Raw genomic sequence first — 17,416 nt, 5'->3', positions numbered from 1 at the left:
AAGTGGTGGAAGTGACGTATGCCGTAAAGCAGTCGAATTTTGTGGGTTTTGTTGTGCTCGGGTTCCTACCCGAAACCCGAAGTTACATAGTGCCAGTAAAAGCGATACAGACACTGTCAGGCTATGGCAGACGTGTCATTCAACCTATTGTAAGTCAATGTACCATCACAAGGGTCTTGGAAAAATATAATGAAGGTTGAAAAACTACATAGTGCTGCTTTAATTTGATCTGATAATTCATGCATCACTCATTATGTGTCAAGTTTAATCAGTCAGCTTGCAGCTCTAATTAAATCAAACAAATTGATTTCATTTTAGCATTACTTTTTACACTTTTCATAGTGATACAATTAAGTTAAAGCCCCTCTGTGGTGAAAATCAAGTGTTTAATGTTGTTTATATATCTATGTGCTGTTTTTAATATGCTTTAAGACAAAACCATGTGCAAATTCATAAGTCGACAGCATTGCTGAGTATTTTCTCCTTAAAACTGCAGTGAACCAAAGACTCTCAAAAACACGGTTTAAAAATCGCTGGTGTTTCTGACGTCACAAACTACGTTGTAACCAATCAGATACAGCATATCAGTAACTCGTGCGAAGCATGGGAGTCTCAAGAGAAGCCAGGTTATCCCGGTGTATTGTTCTGTTGATATTAAAAATCGTAATCCATGACTAATTATAATCAAAACATTAACAGGTCATGATAATAATATATGTATCCATAATTAATATTCATGAGATAAGCCTTTGCCATTTCGTAGCATCAACAAACACAACACAACAGTTACACCTCCTCAAATTCTTCATTGCAGGTGCACAAATCCTATTCTACAAATCACAAATTAATAAACTCGTGCGCTGGCATTTTTGCTACAGTTGCTGCAGTGATTATGGTGCAAAACGCATTTAAACACCCGCATCAAAAAGTCACGGAGAAATTTTGCTCGCAAATCAGTATGTGAATTCATCCAATGAGAGTTGCACAGTTGTAGAATATTTTCTCACAAATATCTTGTATATTTTTCTAGCACAAACACAAGTACATAACTACAGCTGCTTGAATCTGCTGCGATGAATCTCAGACACTGTTTTTCGCTTTCAAGTGACAAGTTTCGCACGCTCGCCCTTTTGCACCATATATCTCGTGAAATGTGGAGCACAAGTGACTTGTGCATCTGTAGAGGCAGTGGGCGGAGCCTACATGAATATTCATGAGTTTCCCGGGCATGCGCGTGGAACTACTCATTTTAGTTCACTCAGAGGTTCACTCCTCATTTCTCAGCAGGTTTAATGGGTTATTTCAAAAATACCTTCATAGAAGCCTGTCATCCTGACTGACGCTGCATTTGGCGAATCAATCTCGACTTATCACCAGTTATTCAAGCAGTATTTCCCCGCTGTCCCCCGCTCGCAGCCTTCATCTTCAGGCCTGTGGTGTGCAGCCACTTCAGCCCAGCTCAAGGCAATCATTTCCAGTCAGACGGAGTGTTTCTCTCCCCTGGAGTCATCAGGGGCTCGGCACTGGATAAAGCAGACATTACAGCCTGTGACAGCAAGCGCTCAGCCATTACTAACCCACAGACAGGAGAGCTGAGAGTGAGCAGGTTATTGCAGGATCTGGGAAAGGAAGGACCTGAGAGATGTGCTGTGGATCTGTGGCAGATCTGCCTTACCACATCAGATCTATTGGGGGACAGAAAGAGGCTCTTGCATGAGGGCAAACTGGGCTAAAGGACCATTTCACCAGTGGACAAATAGGCTGAAAGGATTAGAGGCAGAAATTGCTTGGTTGCCTCTGTATAAGAGCTTCAACAGCAACTGAAGGTTGGCGTCGATGTGGAGACTGTCCACATAAAGTCTCATCCATAATCCACAAAGACTGAAAACTGATACTCACTAAGCACCAGATACACATAAACATGACTTTGGCGGACAAATAAAACAAGTTACTCATCAGTGGCAAGTGATTTCACAAAGAAACTGCAATATGATACATGGTTTAAGTTAAACTGTAACAATAATGTCTAATGCTTGCTGATGTAAGAAACTTAAACAATTAAATTAAAAAAACAAAGCCATACAAACAATCTACAATAGACAACATGTGATCAGACTAACAGAAACAGATTTTTATACCGCAGGAGTAAAAGTTAATGCTTTTGTCATAATGACAAAAATACAAAACAGTGTTGGGAAAAGTTACTTTTTAAAGTAATGCATTACAATATTGTGTTACTCCTTAAAAAAATTACTAATTGCATCACTTGGTTACTTTTTATGGAAAGTAGTGTTATGTTACTTTTTCTTACAGAATGCCAAGAAAAAGCTTGCCATTCTGGATTGAAGAAGAATAGGACGCGGGGAAGAAAGTTCAACACTCTTACTAATAAATAAATAAATAAACAAATTCGTTGTTTATCTGAAGTAATTTTTGCTAATTAGAATAGTTAATAGTTAGTTTGAATCATCAAAGGTCAGCAGCAAAGACATTGGCTAATAAAGTGAGATTAAATACATAAAGTATATTTGTGTAATTTAATATATTTAATTGCAGGTTTGCGTAATATTCTGAGTTTACATTTCACTGTTTTGATTCATTTTGAGGAATACTGAATCGTTTTTTGTGCAAGCGAGAAGAGTTCACATTAAGTCTAGAACTACAATAAGCTTCATGTTCACACAACGCCTCTGCACTTACTCACAGTTTCTCTCAACATGAGGACAGGAGAGCTGTCTGACAATGAATGGCAAAACAAAGTAACAAAGTGAAAAAAGTAATCTGAACTCATGTTACTTGTAATGCGTTCAGTAGTCAATATATAATCATATAAATATATTTGTAATTATTATAAATAGGGGTGGGCGATATAGCCTCAAAATTCTATCACGATATTTCAAGAATATTTGCGATAATGATATTTATGACGATATAGACATTTTTTTTTGTTGTTGAAAATTTTCTTATTATGTTTATCTCGCCTAAATGTTTGCTCACTCATTGCGTTTTTACAATGTGGTAATTTTGTTGTTAAGAGTTTACACAACACAAGGAAGCTTGATTTCAATCTTTGAATTAAATGTTATATGCGTGTAGGTCTAACACCAGTATTCAGAAATACTACAGAAACATAATAAAGTAATCAAATGTAAAATAACAGTCTTTTAGTTCTGTTTCCTGATGAAATTAAATACATAGGCTAATAATTCTCATTCATTACAATTAAAGCTATCTTTTGTTGTTTTGACGACAACATTAATGACAGACGCATAGCCTATGGCGGCTGTCACTTTTACAGCTAGTGCGCGGATCCATTGCCGTTTTCATTATACTTTCTGTCACACTGTCACATGCGTTTTATACATAACCGACTGTGTTTATGAGTATACTTACCAAGACCGGAAGTTTTACACAATTTTGAGTTTTTCCCCCCATTAAAGCGATATAATCCGCGAAAAACAACTTTAGTTTCTCGCGAGCTGTAGGCGACTATGTATGCACGCAGTGCAACTCTCTCAGAGAGTGCGCGAGTAGCTTACTGGATAGTTTAAAACCGCTTGAATGTTTAAACTGATAAGAGTTAAGAAGACTTGAAAATTATAAACTTTAGTTACGATGCACTGATGGCCCGATTGTGCAAGAGACCATTCAGTCATGTCCCGACTCCTAAAAGCGCGCGTCGGCAGCCCCGCTGAACACTCAAGCTGTTTGTGAAATTGCTAAATCGTCATCGGAGGCTGACAGGCTGCTCTCGCGCTCACACAGGTGTTGTTGTTGTGCGTGCTAGGGAACGTAAATGCGCCATACGTCATCGCGTCGCTATATCATTGATATCGCGATATGACACTTTTTTATCATGTAAAAATGAATACCGGTATTATCGTGGACGGTATGATATGGCACACCCCTAATTATAAATAATATAATTATGGCCAGCTAACCAATCTGAGCCCATTGCTATAGTTTTGAGGGACTGGCTTCATAGAACCAGGAAACCATCAGACCGTTTTTACAAGGAGGGGCAGAGCAGTGTAGAATAAAGCTAAAATATATGAAAAATAATGCAATTTTTTTTAAACGAAGCATGAACACATGTTACAATGCACCCCACAAACACAATCAAGCCTTTGAAAAAATGTTTTTACCACCCCTTTAAGTAACATTAAGTTACATCTAGCCCCCTGTGCACAATGCCATTTCAAAACGTGATAAATAAAAAAAATGTGTACAAAATAGCATAGATCAGACAGTCCGTGGGGCTAAAGCTAAGATAAGAGTGTATGTGGAACAGAGGGGAACGGAGATATCAAAACTCAAATAACAGAGAGCCAAGAGGAAAAGATAAGAGCGCACACACACAGGTCAGAGGAGGAGACATGAGCAGAATATGTTACCTTGAGGTCGTGCTGGCGGGTCTCCTGCATGTCCTGTACAGCACAGCAGTGCGCCTCCCTCATCCGCTGTTCCCTGCGCTGATGCTCCAGCTCCATCTCCTGAAGCTGTTGGCCCAGGTGCTCTCGCTCCTGACTGAACTGGGCCTGCAGCTGCTGCAGGGAATGCTGGGACTGGGAGAGCTGCATCTCCAGGCTCTGTTTCAGCAAGGAAATCTGCACACAGAGGGAAAAAAACAAAGAAAAACGTTGCAGTTAAATGTTATAGGCTATGACCCACAAAAGCAGTCACATGGGTTAAATTTTTTAAATTGAGATTCATACATTACATTAATAAGCTTTCCATTGATGTATGGTTTATTAGGATAGGGTAATATTTGGCCGAGATACGACTATTTGAAAATCTGAGGGTCCAAAAAAATCGATACATTGAGAAAATCTCCTTTAAAGTTGTGCATTTATGTTCGCGATTGTGCTGCATTCACTCACAAATATAAATGTTTTATATATTTACGGTAGGAAAATTACTAAATATCTTCTTTACTTAATATCCTAATGATTTTTGGCATAAACGAAAAATCGATAATTTTGACCCATTCAATGCATTGTTGGCTATTATTGCGTAAATACACCTGTACAAATTGTGACTGGTTTTGTGATCCAGGGACACATATAAAAAAAAAAAAAGAATAAGAAAATGACAAAACAAAATATGGAAATTAAAGAAAATGGAAATTATAAAAACAAAAGCTAATTCAAAATATTATTAAAAAATAGAAATAATACTATAATGACATTGATGAAAACCAACTGACCCTAAACCATAAAAAAACTATAAACAATAATGATTTAAACAGTTTTACAGATAAAATAATATAAATTGAAACAAAAAAATAATATTAGAGCTTGTATAAAATTTTAATCCTCCAAAAATTGGCCCCATTCACTTCAATTGTAAGTTTCTTCACCATACAGTAACCTTAAAATGAGTGATGAGTCTAAATTATTTTGGTGCTAATGAAAATAATGCAACAAATGCTGTTGATTAAGCTTAACGCATATTGAACCTGGAATATTCATTTAAGTATAATAAGCAATAGTAATCGTGAAGCAAGCACTGCTAATTGGCTAAACTGCAACACATGCTCCTTGTAAAGACTATAAGAAGAGATAGCAGCGATCAGAAATTTCTATTTCCACACACTGTTAGCAGGCTTGTGTGTGCAAACACACATTGGCTCTAGTTTCCCTCAGCGGATAGAGCTGTGAGTGTGAGTGTGAACTTGTGTTTAGCAGCCATGTCTACAAGGACTGACTCAGGACTCGGTGAGAAGTCGATATGCTAGAGCTGGAGCTTTCAGTCACTCCGGCCCACCCGTTGACCTGCTACTGTAAAAAATGATCGTGATTTTAACGGTAAAAGACTACTGTAAAAATGCTACAGTAAAAAACTGTTAATTGGTTAACAGAAAGTTTCCTTACTATATACGGTAAATAACTGTGATAGATCTAATGGTAGATTGAATGTAATTTAACTGTAAAATACCCTTAGTTTTTGAAAGTGAAAAAGACCACTCGTATAATTTACAGTGAAAAAACGTAAATTGACATTCCCACAATCCCCTGCGTGACACTTCACATTTGATGTATTTTTGTTGAAATAACTATGTTTCTTCATAGTTTTCAGTTTTTTTCTAATCAGTTATGTACATTAGGGTTTTATATTACATTTAATGTTGTTAAATTAATGTTTATTGCATTTTTAAAATTTCACGTGTTACCATGATGGTGTTTAATGTTTGTGCGAAGGACACTGTGCAGCTTCTATAAATTAGTATTAACTCTCTTGTTGACGTGGTGCTTGTGATGAGCTTTGATTGATCATGTGACTCATCACTGCTGTGATTGTTGGATGTCAGTGTATTACAATGGTACAAAACAGATATTAATACTTCAATAGGTCGGTAAATTAACACTATATCAGATAATGAAATACATTTTATTACTGTAAATTTTAAGTTAAGCCTGTGAAACCAATAACGTTGCTACCGTATTTTTGACGGTAAAGTTCTGGCAACCACAGCTGCCGTTTTTTTACCGTAAAAATTACGGTTTATTTTTTCCTGCTGCTTATGACAAAAAGAGTTTTACCGCGTCTTTCCCGCCAACTCTTGTGGAAACAATAAACCGATACTGCGCTTGTCGTCGCATCGGCTAATTATTTCATTTTCAAACTGGCTGGAAGCGGTTCCAATATGACCGGGATATCACGGCTCATATCGCAGCTGTTGTGCTGCTGACACTGACAAAAAGATGAATGTTGTTGTAATGTGAAAACTAATTTTTAACATTTGAGGAAATGAAAGATGCTTGCAAGTGCAAAACTTCTTTGCACAATTCTGCTGACAAAAAGCCCCCCACTATGTCTCAATTATATTCTAGTGCTGAGACATGTTGACGGCCCCCAGGGGCCCCAAAATGGAAACTTTCTACTGTACATTGATGAAAATTAAAAAAGAGCTCTGAGAAGTACAAGCTCAAGATATAATCCTTCTGGCCTCTTTACAATGCAAGCTATTGCGTTTTTTCAATCTCAGTTTTCGGTCCAAGAGGTCCAAAAGTCAGAAAGAAATGAAGATTTCAAAAAATGCTATTATCTATTTTCTAAATGCACTTTATTTATCTTTTTGTAAATGATTCATCTGTGTGTACGTTTCATTGTATAATATTATTCCAGACCTCATAATTCCATTGAAACGACAGACTTCTGCAATCATATAGTCCGCATGAACCCCGCCTCTTTCTTTCAATGCACCACAAAAAGTTGCCTTGGCAACTAACTGAAATGACTAAAATTACTAATTGGAAATAAACAAAAATAATAAATTAAATTAAAAATAAATTAAAAATAAATAGTAAAATTGGTAAAATAAAAAGTAAAATTACAAAATCACATAAAATTACAAAAAATAAATAAACAATTCAAAAGGCTCGAAATAAAAAAAGCTAATTTAAAATATTAATAAAAATTATACATAATACATATATATTATAATAACAAACTGCCATAAAAAATACAACTACTGTAAAATTATGATTTAAACAGCTCAAATAAAACACGTTTTAACAGAAAAAATTGTATGTAAATGCTTTTATAAAAATGTAAGCTTCATATTTATGCTTTTCAAATACTGCAAAAACTGGCTTCCATTATAACCTCTATTTCAAGTTTCACCGTATAGTAACCTCTTTTTTTTTTTTAGAAAATGAAGGAGTGAAAATGAAGAAGAAAAGGAAAATTAGTCTTAACAGTTTTTGAGTTATTTAAATCGGATCTTCCGGTGAAGCGTCAGATGGTGATGCACGTCAGACTTCTCCAATCATATAGTCTGCATAAACCCCGCCTCTGCATAAACCCCGCCTCTGAATAAACCCCGCCTCTTTCTTACAATCCACCACAAGCTCGCATCCAGATCTGCCTCCATCCAATCAACATCCGATGAACAGAACCTACACTTTCTGTTCTTTTAAGATAAATCTGTTTCCCTAGGATGGAAGTCACAATATGGAAGAAAAGATTTGTTTCACCACGACCTCAAGATAGGTAGTATAGAAAAATATTAACACCCCACACCTCAATAAGCTGCACAATTTGAGGCATCATTCACGTCTGTAGCATTCATTTTGGATGAGGTATGCCAAAATGTTGTCCAGATAACTAACACATTGTATATGATTAATTGTCCACTAACAATAATGTGAACAGATGAGCGGTGCATGGAGGTCTGGTGCTTCACTTTGATGCGTCTAGTGCACTAGAGAGACTGATGGCTGAGGCTGAGGACATTTCTGTAGCGCTGGTAATCGCTTCTTCAATAAGCGCTACAGATCTTGCCAGTGCAGCAAGACTTGCTCTGACACATTTAGAGCTCTGAGAAAGAAAGAGGTCTCGCTTGCCAGCAAAACACTCTGCACACATGTACAAGTAAATAAAACAATGAAGTTCATGATGAAAGGAGACAAATTATACAATGAAGCTGAAACTAAAAAAGGGGCTTTAGAAAAGTAGTCGTCTCAAGGGTAGCGTGTTGCAAGTAATGTTTTATTTTTTTAGCTGACCTGAGATGTGTTTTAAAAATGTCAAAATACAGCTGGTAAGCAAAACTAAATCTGAATGAATTATATCCGACTGTAGTAAATATCTGTAGTGCAAAAAAATAACTGAATATGAGAGCTGACTCTAAGGCTATGTTTACACGGAAACAATCTGAAGAGAAAACGCAGAAGTGGCGTTGCGTTATCACTTTTTATTCTGCGTTTAGAAGAGCGTTATTGGGGGGGAAATCTGTGTGCATATGGTGACGCAAAAGTGTGTGAAAATCGATGTAGTATGCACTCCAGGCGGCTAGGGGGCAATGTGAACTAGACCAAAACAACTAGAAAATCGCATTTATGACGATTTATGGTGATTTTATTTCCGTTAGAGCTTTTCCTACATTGACTGATGCATTAAAGAGGATGCGCTCCCCTGTTCCATGATGGCGGCTCTAATGACGCATTCGTTCCAATGAACTGCCATAGCCAAGGCGACATCTAGTGTATATATCTATGGTAGCGCGAAATCAAAACATGGCGAAGCGAACAGCAAAAAGACTCTTGTACGTTTATCAGAGCCGCTAGGGCAACTTGAAGGTCCGACGTATGGAAATAATCCGTCATGTTGGTTGTTATTTTCCTGTACTGGCGCATGCCTGTGACGTAAACGCGTACGCGACGACAGCCACAGTGAGCAGATTTTGCGTTTTTACCCTTTAGACAGGAACGCGACAGTGGAGCGTTTTTAAGATTTCTACTCTGGAGGGTGGTTTCACTTTTTTGCGTTTTTAAGCCCCAAAAACGCCGTCACCCTGTAAACGAAAGGCACATCCGATGAAATATTTTTACGTTTTCCCCCGCGAGCGTTCTCGTGTAAACAGGGCCTAAGTAGCAATGGGTTTTCTCTGTTGTTGAGCTCACAGGTATGGCCACCATACAAATTAAATGAAAAATAAAAAGATAAATTTTTGTAACATTTGGGTGTGTGAAAGTCTTGCAAAAAGTGTGTTCACCCTAAGTTGGGACTAAATAACTAAATAAATGGTTGGCAAACCAAGTATCACATTCCCAAAGAAGAAGGTCAGCTGATGTGTTCATTTACATAAAAAAGTATTGAGAAACACAATATTGTAACATTACACTACCCCAAAAGTGATCAGCAGTGATATATTAAAATTAATTAATTAAAATAAAGATAAGAAAATATAGAAAAAAAAATAAAAAAAAATATTGTAACCAGGGGCATGTTATCTCATAATAATGGGCATGGGCTAACATGAAACAATCAAATCTACATCAAACTATATTTGTAAAAGAAACGGTGCTTGTCCATTCAAAACTTGCTAAGATGATGTGGGTGGTTGTTACTGGCTCAATTCAAAAGAGCACAGCGCCAAGTCTCTGATATTCTCGTTTCTAGATGTCATCGGGGTCTCTCCTTCAAGCCATGCAAAACCGCAAGACTAGAAACGTAACAGCACTCCTCTTCTCAATACAGCTCACGATTCATGGCATCAATAACTTCCGTAGCTTGAATGGTGGGGAAGACTTGTGCTCTAAAAAAACGATAGCGGTGCTTGCCTGAGGATCCTGCGCTTTTAAGTGGATTCTGAAACTGAGAGTTTGAAATGTTTTCATCGCTGTGCCATTTTTCAGCCCGTTTTCTTTTTCCACAGACGAGGACAAATACACCATGGAAAAATAATTAGCTATAAAACAAAGTGCAGACACCAGGAGGATCAGTGAACGGAGCTAATGAATATCTGCTGGATTCCATTATAATCTTGTGATTAAAGCTGAATATTATTAATTATTATAGGCATCTAGAGAATATCTGATTGGCGAGCACTGTATATCACATAACCCTGCAGTTTAATAGCAAATCGACTAATTTGCAAGTTATAATGTGTCCTTGATTATTGTGTAACCACCACAAACCCGAAATAAAGAATATAAGAGATCAATTAAATGGTGTAATATCCATAGACACAGTGGAAGTTGAAGAAGCAATATAATTCTCAGTAGTAGACACTGATTATGACAAGGGCTAAATCCCAGTTTGCATATTGCTTTCCATTAAAAGCCCAATGAAAATAGCCATAAATACCTGTTTGACATACTAACTCCATTGGATTTTTAAAGTAGGGGAGAGTTACGTTAAATAAATGCACTGATCATTTTTGATCAGGGCTTTGTGTATGTAACTACGGAGCCCCTAAAGGGACATGGTGATGGAAAAAAAATATTAGATGGGATGAAAAAATTATATCTCAAAGGTTTTGCGTTCTCTCGCAAATGTTTTGCGTTCCCCCACAGAGAACACAGAGATCTTTGCAAGCAAGCACAAACGTTTTGTGAGGGAATGCAATGCGCGGAAATGCAAAAGCATTGAAATATATTGGTTTCCTCCCATCTCATATTTTGTTCATTTAGCAGCTCTGTACATAATGCATAAAGCTCCTCTCAAAATAACAGCCAGCTTCAAGAATGAAAAACTGTTCTAAAAGAGTTTGATAAAACGACTTTCTTGGGCAATTTTTGGTTTCAGGGCCATTCTTTTATTTAGAAAAAAATCAAATCATACATTATTGAAAACAGTTATCTCTATTCAACAGCTGCATATGATTTTGGATTGTTTGGGGCCTGATTTGCATGCAAAAATAAAATGAACTCTGTGTACTTCCTATCTGTACAGTATAAACGCAGTAGTGAGCCAGCAGAAATGAGTGTTCAGCATATGAAAACTGCACAGAGGGTAACCCAATGATACATCTGCAATAACTCTTAATATTAAAGTGTGGATGAGGGGTATATTCAACTGCTGTTGTATTTCACTGATGCTTTTATCCATTTAAAAAGTGTCTTTGGGGTTTGCAGTTTATTAAAACATGTATTCCCCATATTGACTTGTTTGTCTGGCTTTACATGTAGTCTTTTGTCACTATTAAGATGAACTGTGCAATTTCTCTGCCACAGGCTTCAACAACAGAACTGCAAAAAACAATATGAGGTATTTTCTGTACACTCCCTTCCTCTGCCATTGGTCAAATAAACACATAGTGCCACAGCAGATTTAAAGGGATAGTTCACCCAAAAATGTAAATTCGGCCAGTAATTACTCTCCCTCATGTTCTTCATAGGGCTGTAGTCAAGACCACCTCGGTCGAGTCCAAGGAAAGTCCAAGACCAGGACTAGTCGAGTCCAAGTCAAGACCAAGTCCAAAAAGGTTTGAGTTCGAGTCAAGACCAAGTCCAGGACAGGAAAAAAAAAGTCTTATGCATGACATTATCAAGACAATCATTTTGGGTTATTATTTGTTGATCTAAAAGCAAAAACAGTGTCACAACACTCAGGATTTTTAAGTATAGACATTCCGCTTGATATCATATAATCTTCTAATCTAAAGAAAACAGAATGATGACATGTGGTGATACCTCATAACTGTGGATCTGAAAGACGCATCCAGATAGCCCGCCATCACAGGCCATTCTTGAGACTCGCTCTCGAGGGGAATAATTAAGATTTTTCAAAGTCTCTTCTGCACATCAAGGCAGCATTTATTTGATCAAGAATAAAGTAAATATTATTCCAATGTAAATCATCTATTTTCTATGTGAATATATAGTAAAGTGTAATTTATTCGTGGGATCAAAGCTGAATTTTCAGGATCATTACTCCAGTCTTCAGTGTCACATGATCCTTCAGAAATCACTATATGATGATTTGATGCTCAAGAAACATTTATGATTATTATCAGTGTTGAAAACAGTTTTGGAAATTGACGTACATTAGATTTTTTAGAATTCCTTGGTGAATAGAAAGTTCAGCATTTATTTGAAACAGAATCTTTTGTAACATTATAAATGTCTTTACTGTCACTTTTGATACATTTAATGCGTCCTTGATGAATAAAAGTGTTAATTTATTACTGAGCCCACACTGTTGGTAATGTATCAGCACAACTGTTTTCAACATTGATAATAAGTTACGAAGTGCATGTACGCGGCGCTTTCGGGCCTGAGACTCCGGGGAGTGCGTGTGCTGAATTATCTTGACGACTGGCTGGTTCTGGCGCAATCGCGGCTCACACCAGAGCAAATAGGCGGCTTTTATGTGTGCTTACTGGGAACATAATAAAGACACCTGGACTCGGTTGAGACCAAAAGCCATATTTGGCAAGACCAGTGGCCGAGACCGAGACAAGTCCGAGTCCGAATACCAGCGAGTCCGAGACAAGTCCGAGACCATAGAAAAACGGTCTCAAGTCCGGACTCGAGTACTACAGCCCTAGTTGTTCACCCCCGTAAGACCTTCGTTCATCTTCGGGACACGAATTAAGATATTTGTGATTAAATCTGAGAGCTGGATCACTCCTCCATAGGCTTCTAAGGGATTGAAACTTGTTCCCCGAAAAGTTATTAAAGACATCGTTAAAATAGTCCAAGTGACTACAGTGGCTCAATCTTAAGTTTATCAAGGGACGAGAATACTTTTTGTGCGAAAAATAAATAAAAAAATAACGACTTTATTTCAACTATTGATTTCCTTCTCTGTGGGCATCGAGTGAGTTCACTAGTGTAACAGCGCAGCGCTTCTGTGTTGTACGTCACACGCATCACACACATGACCAGTGTCGGCCAATAGTGAGCCTGCGTGTGACGTAGCTCTACGCTATCACACTACGCTATCACACTACGCTATCACACTACGCTATCACACTACGCTATCACACTACGCTATCACACTACGCTATCACACTACGCTATCACACTACGCTATCACACTACGCTATCACACTACGCTATCACACTACGCTATCACACTACGCTATCACACTACACTATCACACTACGCTATCACACTACGCTATCACACTACGCTATCACACTACGCTATTACACTACGCTATCACACTACGCTATCACACTACGCTATCACACTACGCTATCACACTACGCTATCACACTACGCTAACTGACTCGACGCCCACAGAGAAGGAAATGAATAGTTGAAATAAAGTCGTTATTTTTGTTTGTTTTAGCGCACAAAAAGTATTCTCATCGCTTGATAAACGTAAGATTGAGCCACTGTAGTCACTTGGACTATTTTAACGATGTCTTTAATAACTTTTCGGGGAACAAGTGTCAATCCCTTAGAAGCCTATGGAGGAGTGATCCAGCTCTCAGATTTAATCACAAATATCTTAATTCGTGTTCCGAAGATGAACGAAGGTCTTACGGGGTTGAACAACATTAGGGAGAGTAATTACTGACAAAATTTACATTTTTGGGTGAACTATCTCTTTAATATAAATAAGCTGCTCAATTGATTTAAATCAAATTGAAATGAAATACATTTCTTGAGTAGCACAAAAGTGTTACTGGCCTCAACATCAGCAGTGTGTGTGCAGTGTTGGCGTCTCTGACCTGCTCGAGAAGGTCCTCCACCTTCCTCTGCCAGCTCTCTCTGGCGGAGCACATCTCCTGATCTTTATTCTGTGTCAGCTGGGAGATCGCGGACCTTTTATTCTCCTCATGCTCCTCACGCAGTTCCTCACGGAGTTTCTTACACTCTTGCCTGTGGACACACACACAAACATACACACTAATGATGATCATACTGTTTATTATGGAAGCTTGTTTCCGCCACAGAATGAAAAATAAAAAAGGTAATTGCGACTTTTTATCTCACAATTCTGACTTTTTTTCTCACTATTGCGAGTTTACATCTCGCAATTCTGACTCTATTTCTCAGAATTGCGAGATATAAAGTCAGAATTGCGTGTTATAAAGTCAGAATTGTGTGATATAAAATTGTGTGTTATAAAGTCAGAATTGTGAGATATAAAGTCAGAATAGCGTGTTTTAAAGTCAGAATTGTGAGATATAAACTATTCGGAGGGGGAAAAAGTCAGTCTTTTTTCCCCATAGAATTGGACTTTATAACTCGCAATTGCGACTTTATATCTCACAATTCTGAGAAAATATGTCAGAATTGCGAGATATAAACTCTCAATTATGTGTTATAAATTCAGAATTGCGTGATATAAAGTCGGAATTGCGAGAAAAAAGAGTTTACATTTCGCAATTCTGCCTTTTTTTCTCACAATTGCCAGATATGAAGTCAGAATTGTGAGGAAAAAAGTCAGAATTGTGAGATAAAAAGTCGCAATTATTATTATTATTTATTTTTTTAGTGGCGGAAACAAGCTCCCATAGTTACATTACCAAAAAAGTTTTGCTGAGACCTTTTGCAATAAATCTGATAAAAGCAAGACAGATTTGGTTTCTGGTGTTGCATATATTTAAATATAAAAACACATAAATAAAGCTCTCTACTGGGTCAGTGGTCCGTTGATCATTAATGGCTGCTAAATGGGCACACGCTCCGCAGATCTTTTTAAAGCACATGCATTTCTCTGAGGTCACAGAAGAGGTTAACCGCCACATTATCTGCTGTAATTGCAGGACATCATGGAGTGTGGTGCTGGCCTTAAATCCATGATTATTAAGTCTTTGCTATAGACTGTTCTAAAAATGCCCAAATAACAGTCAGCGCTGAGTACCTCACACACGCCGAGACACTGAGGAAACCTTTTAAAGGTGTGAAATTAGTCTTGATTGCTGCTTAAGAGGAAGTGGAAGCTGTAATGGGGGTCTGCGCACCTCGAAAGCCGCCCGAGACCACAGCAATAAGCACTGAGACGTGAATACATTTAACTCATGCTGAATTATCTGATCATTTCTGGTGGCAAAAATCTCTAATTGATAATATACTGTAGAGAGCATTTATTTACTATGAAGCATCATTGGGTTTTGCAAGGTGCTATATAAATATAAAAATATGATGTATATTTACTATGTATAATTTATTCAGGGTGCAGTCAGCATAAGCGATGTAAAAATAAATACATTTCTATAGTTGCAAAAGGGAAAATGCATAATATGCATTTTCCCTTTTGCAACTATAGAAATGTATTTATTTTTTAAAAATTTAAAAATGCATATATATACAGGTCCTTCTCAAAAAATTAGCATATTGTGATAAAGTTCATTATTTTCCATAATGTAATGATAAAAATTAAACTTTCATATATTTTAGATTCATTGCACACCAACTGAAATATTTCAGGTCTTTTATTGTTTTAATACTGATGATTTTGGCATACAGCTCATGAAAACCCAAAATTCCTGTCTCAAAAAATTAGCATATCATGAAAAGGGTCTCTAAACGAGCTATTAACCTAATCATCTGAATCAACTAATTAACTCTAAACACCTGCAAAAGATTCTTGAGGCTGTTCCCAGAGTCTGTTCCCAGAGCTGTTCCCAGAGTTATATATATATATATATATATATATATATATATATATATATATATATATATGCATTTTTAAATTTTTAAAAAATAAATACATTTCTAAGTAATTCTAAGTAATTTCTAAGATTTCTAAGTAATCTACATTTATATAATACAATACAATATAATATAATACATTCATGAATAATTGTGAAAAAGATTACATGAAATTCAGTATAACCAAGTCAACATGAACAATGAAAATATAAATAATAATTTTATATAAATGTAAAAGGGATTATGCATATCTTTGAATAAATTAAATTAAATTTTAAATTTTTCAAATTTTTAAATCATATTTTTGCCTTTACTCTATTTTAAATGGTAAAAGTTCATTTTAAATGGTCTTGCAGTCTGACAAAAACATAAAAAAAAACAAAATATAATATTAATTAATATGAATTAATAATATTAATTACGAAAAAAAAATTCTTTAGATGGAATACAGCATGTAACTGCAAAATTATAGCTAAATTACAAGGGAAAGAGTTTGGAGTTATGGACAGTTAGCACACACACACACACGCACACACATACACACACACACACACACGCACACACACGCACGCACACGCACGCACACGCACACGCACACGCACACGCACACGCACATACACACACACACACACACACATACACACGCGCACACACGCGCACGCACGCGCACGCACGCACACACACGCACGCACACGCACACGCACACACACACACACACACACACACACACAGGTGGTGGTGAATTAACCAGCACTTCTGCTCAGTAGACGTTGCTGTACGTGGCTTTATAACCTTTACGAAGAGTCCATTTGTCTGCATAAATGATCTCATTGCAAAGCTGTCAGTCCAGCAAACAACAACTGCATAAACAGTTTTGATTTGTTGCACTTCGGCACACGCACGCTTGCGATATCCAGACGGCGCTGCCTCGAAGGGGAGGATCCATCTGGAGTTTTTATGAACTTCATTGTAACAATAACCATCACAACAGCTGTGAGCGTAATTGCAAAACGCAAATTCGAGTGTTGATAAAGAAGTCAGTGATTGTTTAAGACTGTACAAACGCAAGTGCCGGTGTCTGACAGATCAGCCGATGATGAACGAACCCTCTTGCAAACATTTGTCCATTTGAAAATGTCTTTTCCTGCATATCTCTCCATGCATCCCGCATGTTTAGGCTAACTTCATATTCTCCTACTGTACATGCTAAAACATTTCTTTCTTACATATTTTCCTTCCCTTCATATCTCAGCTAGTTCTTACCTTTTTAACCCTTAACAGACAGTTTTCTCCATAATTACAAGGTTTAATTCAGTGCTATTAACTAAAAGTAAAACTATTAGAACTAGTTTTCATTCATAGAAATAATGCTGAAATAGATTCAAATATAACTATTAGAAAAGATTAAAGTCCCCCTGTAGTCAATAATTGTATCCCTTAAAAATAATCTTTGATCACCAAAATGACATTTAAGAAAAAAAATGTTTAAGTACTAAAACTACTAAAACTGAAATAAAAGTTAAATAGAAATATTAAAAACAAAAACTATTAAAAATAAAGGCACATAATATTA

The 17,416-nt window shown here is 36.9% G+C and overlaps 1 protein-coding gene across 4 annotated transcripts in view; it reads right to left on the bottom strand.

Moving 5' to 3' along the window:
* fam184ab (family with sequence similarity 184 member Ab) overlaps positions 1–17,416 on the bottom strand; it is a 158,768-nt gene that overhangs the window by 59,639 nt on the left and 81,713 nt on the right. For all 4 annotated transcript variants that reach the window (XM_077247089.1, XM_077247091.1, XM_077247088.1 and 1 more), the window contains exons 10-11: positions 13,914–14,064; positions 4,395–4,607 (exon numbers count right to left, since the gene is read on the bottom strand). In XM_077247089.1, coding sequence (XP_077103204.1) covers positions 4,395–4,607; positions 13,914–14,064 — 364 coding nt within the window. The remainder of the gene's footprint in view (positions 1–4,394; positions 4,608–13,913; positions 14,065–17,416) is intronic.

The sequence above is a fragment of the Siphateles boraxobius genome, unplaced genomic scaffold (assembly GCF_051911475.1).
Source record: "Siphateles boraxobius isolate OS27281-9 unplaced genomic scaffold, OSU_SipBor_1 105, whole genome shotgun sequence".
Classification (NCBI taxonomy): Eukaryota; Metazoa; Chordata; class Actinopteri; order Cypriniformes; family Leuciscidae; genus Siphateles; species Siphateles boraxobius.
This window is presented reverse-complemented; position numbering and strand designations above follow the sequence as displayed.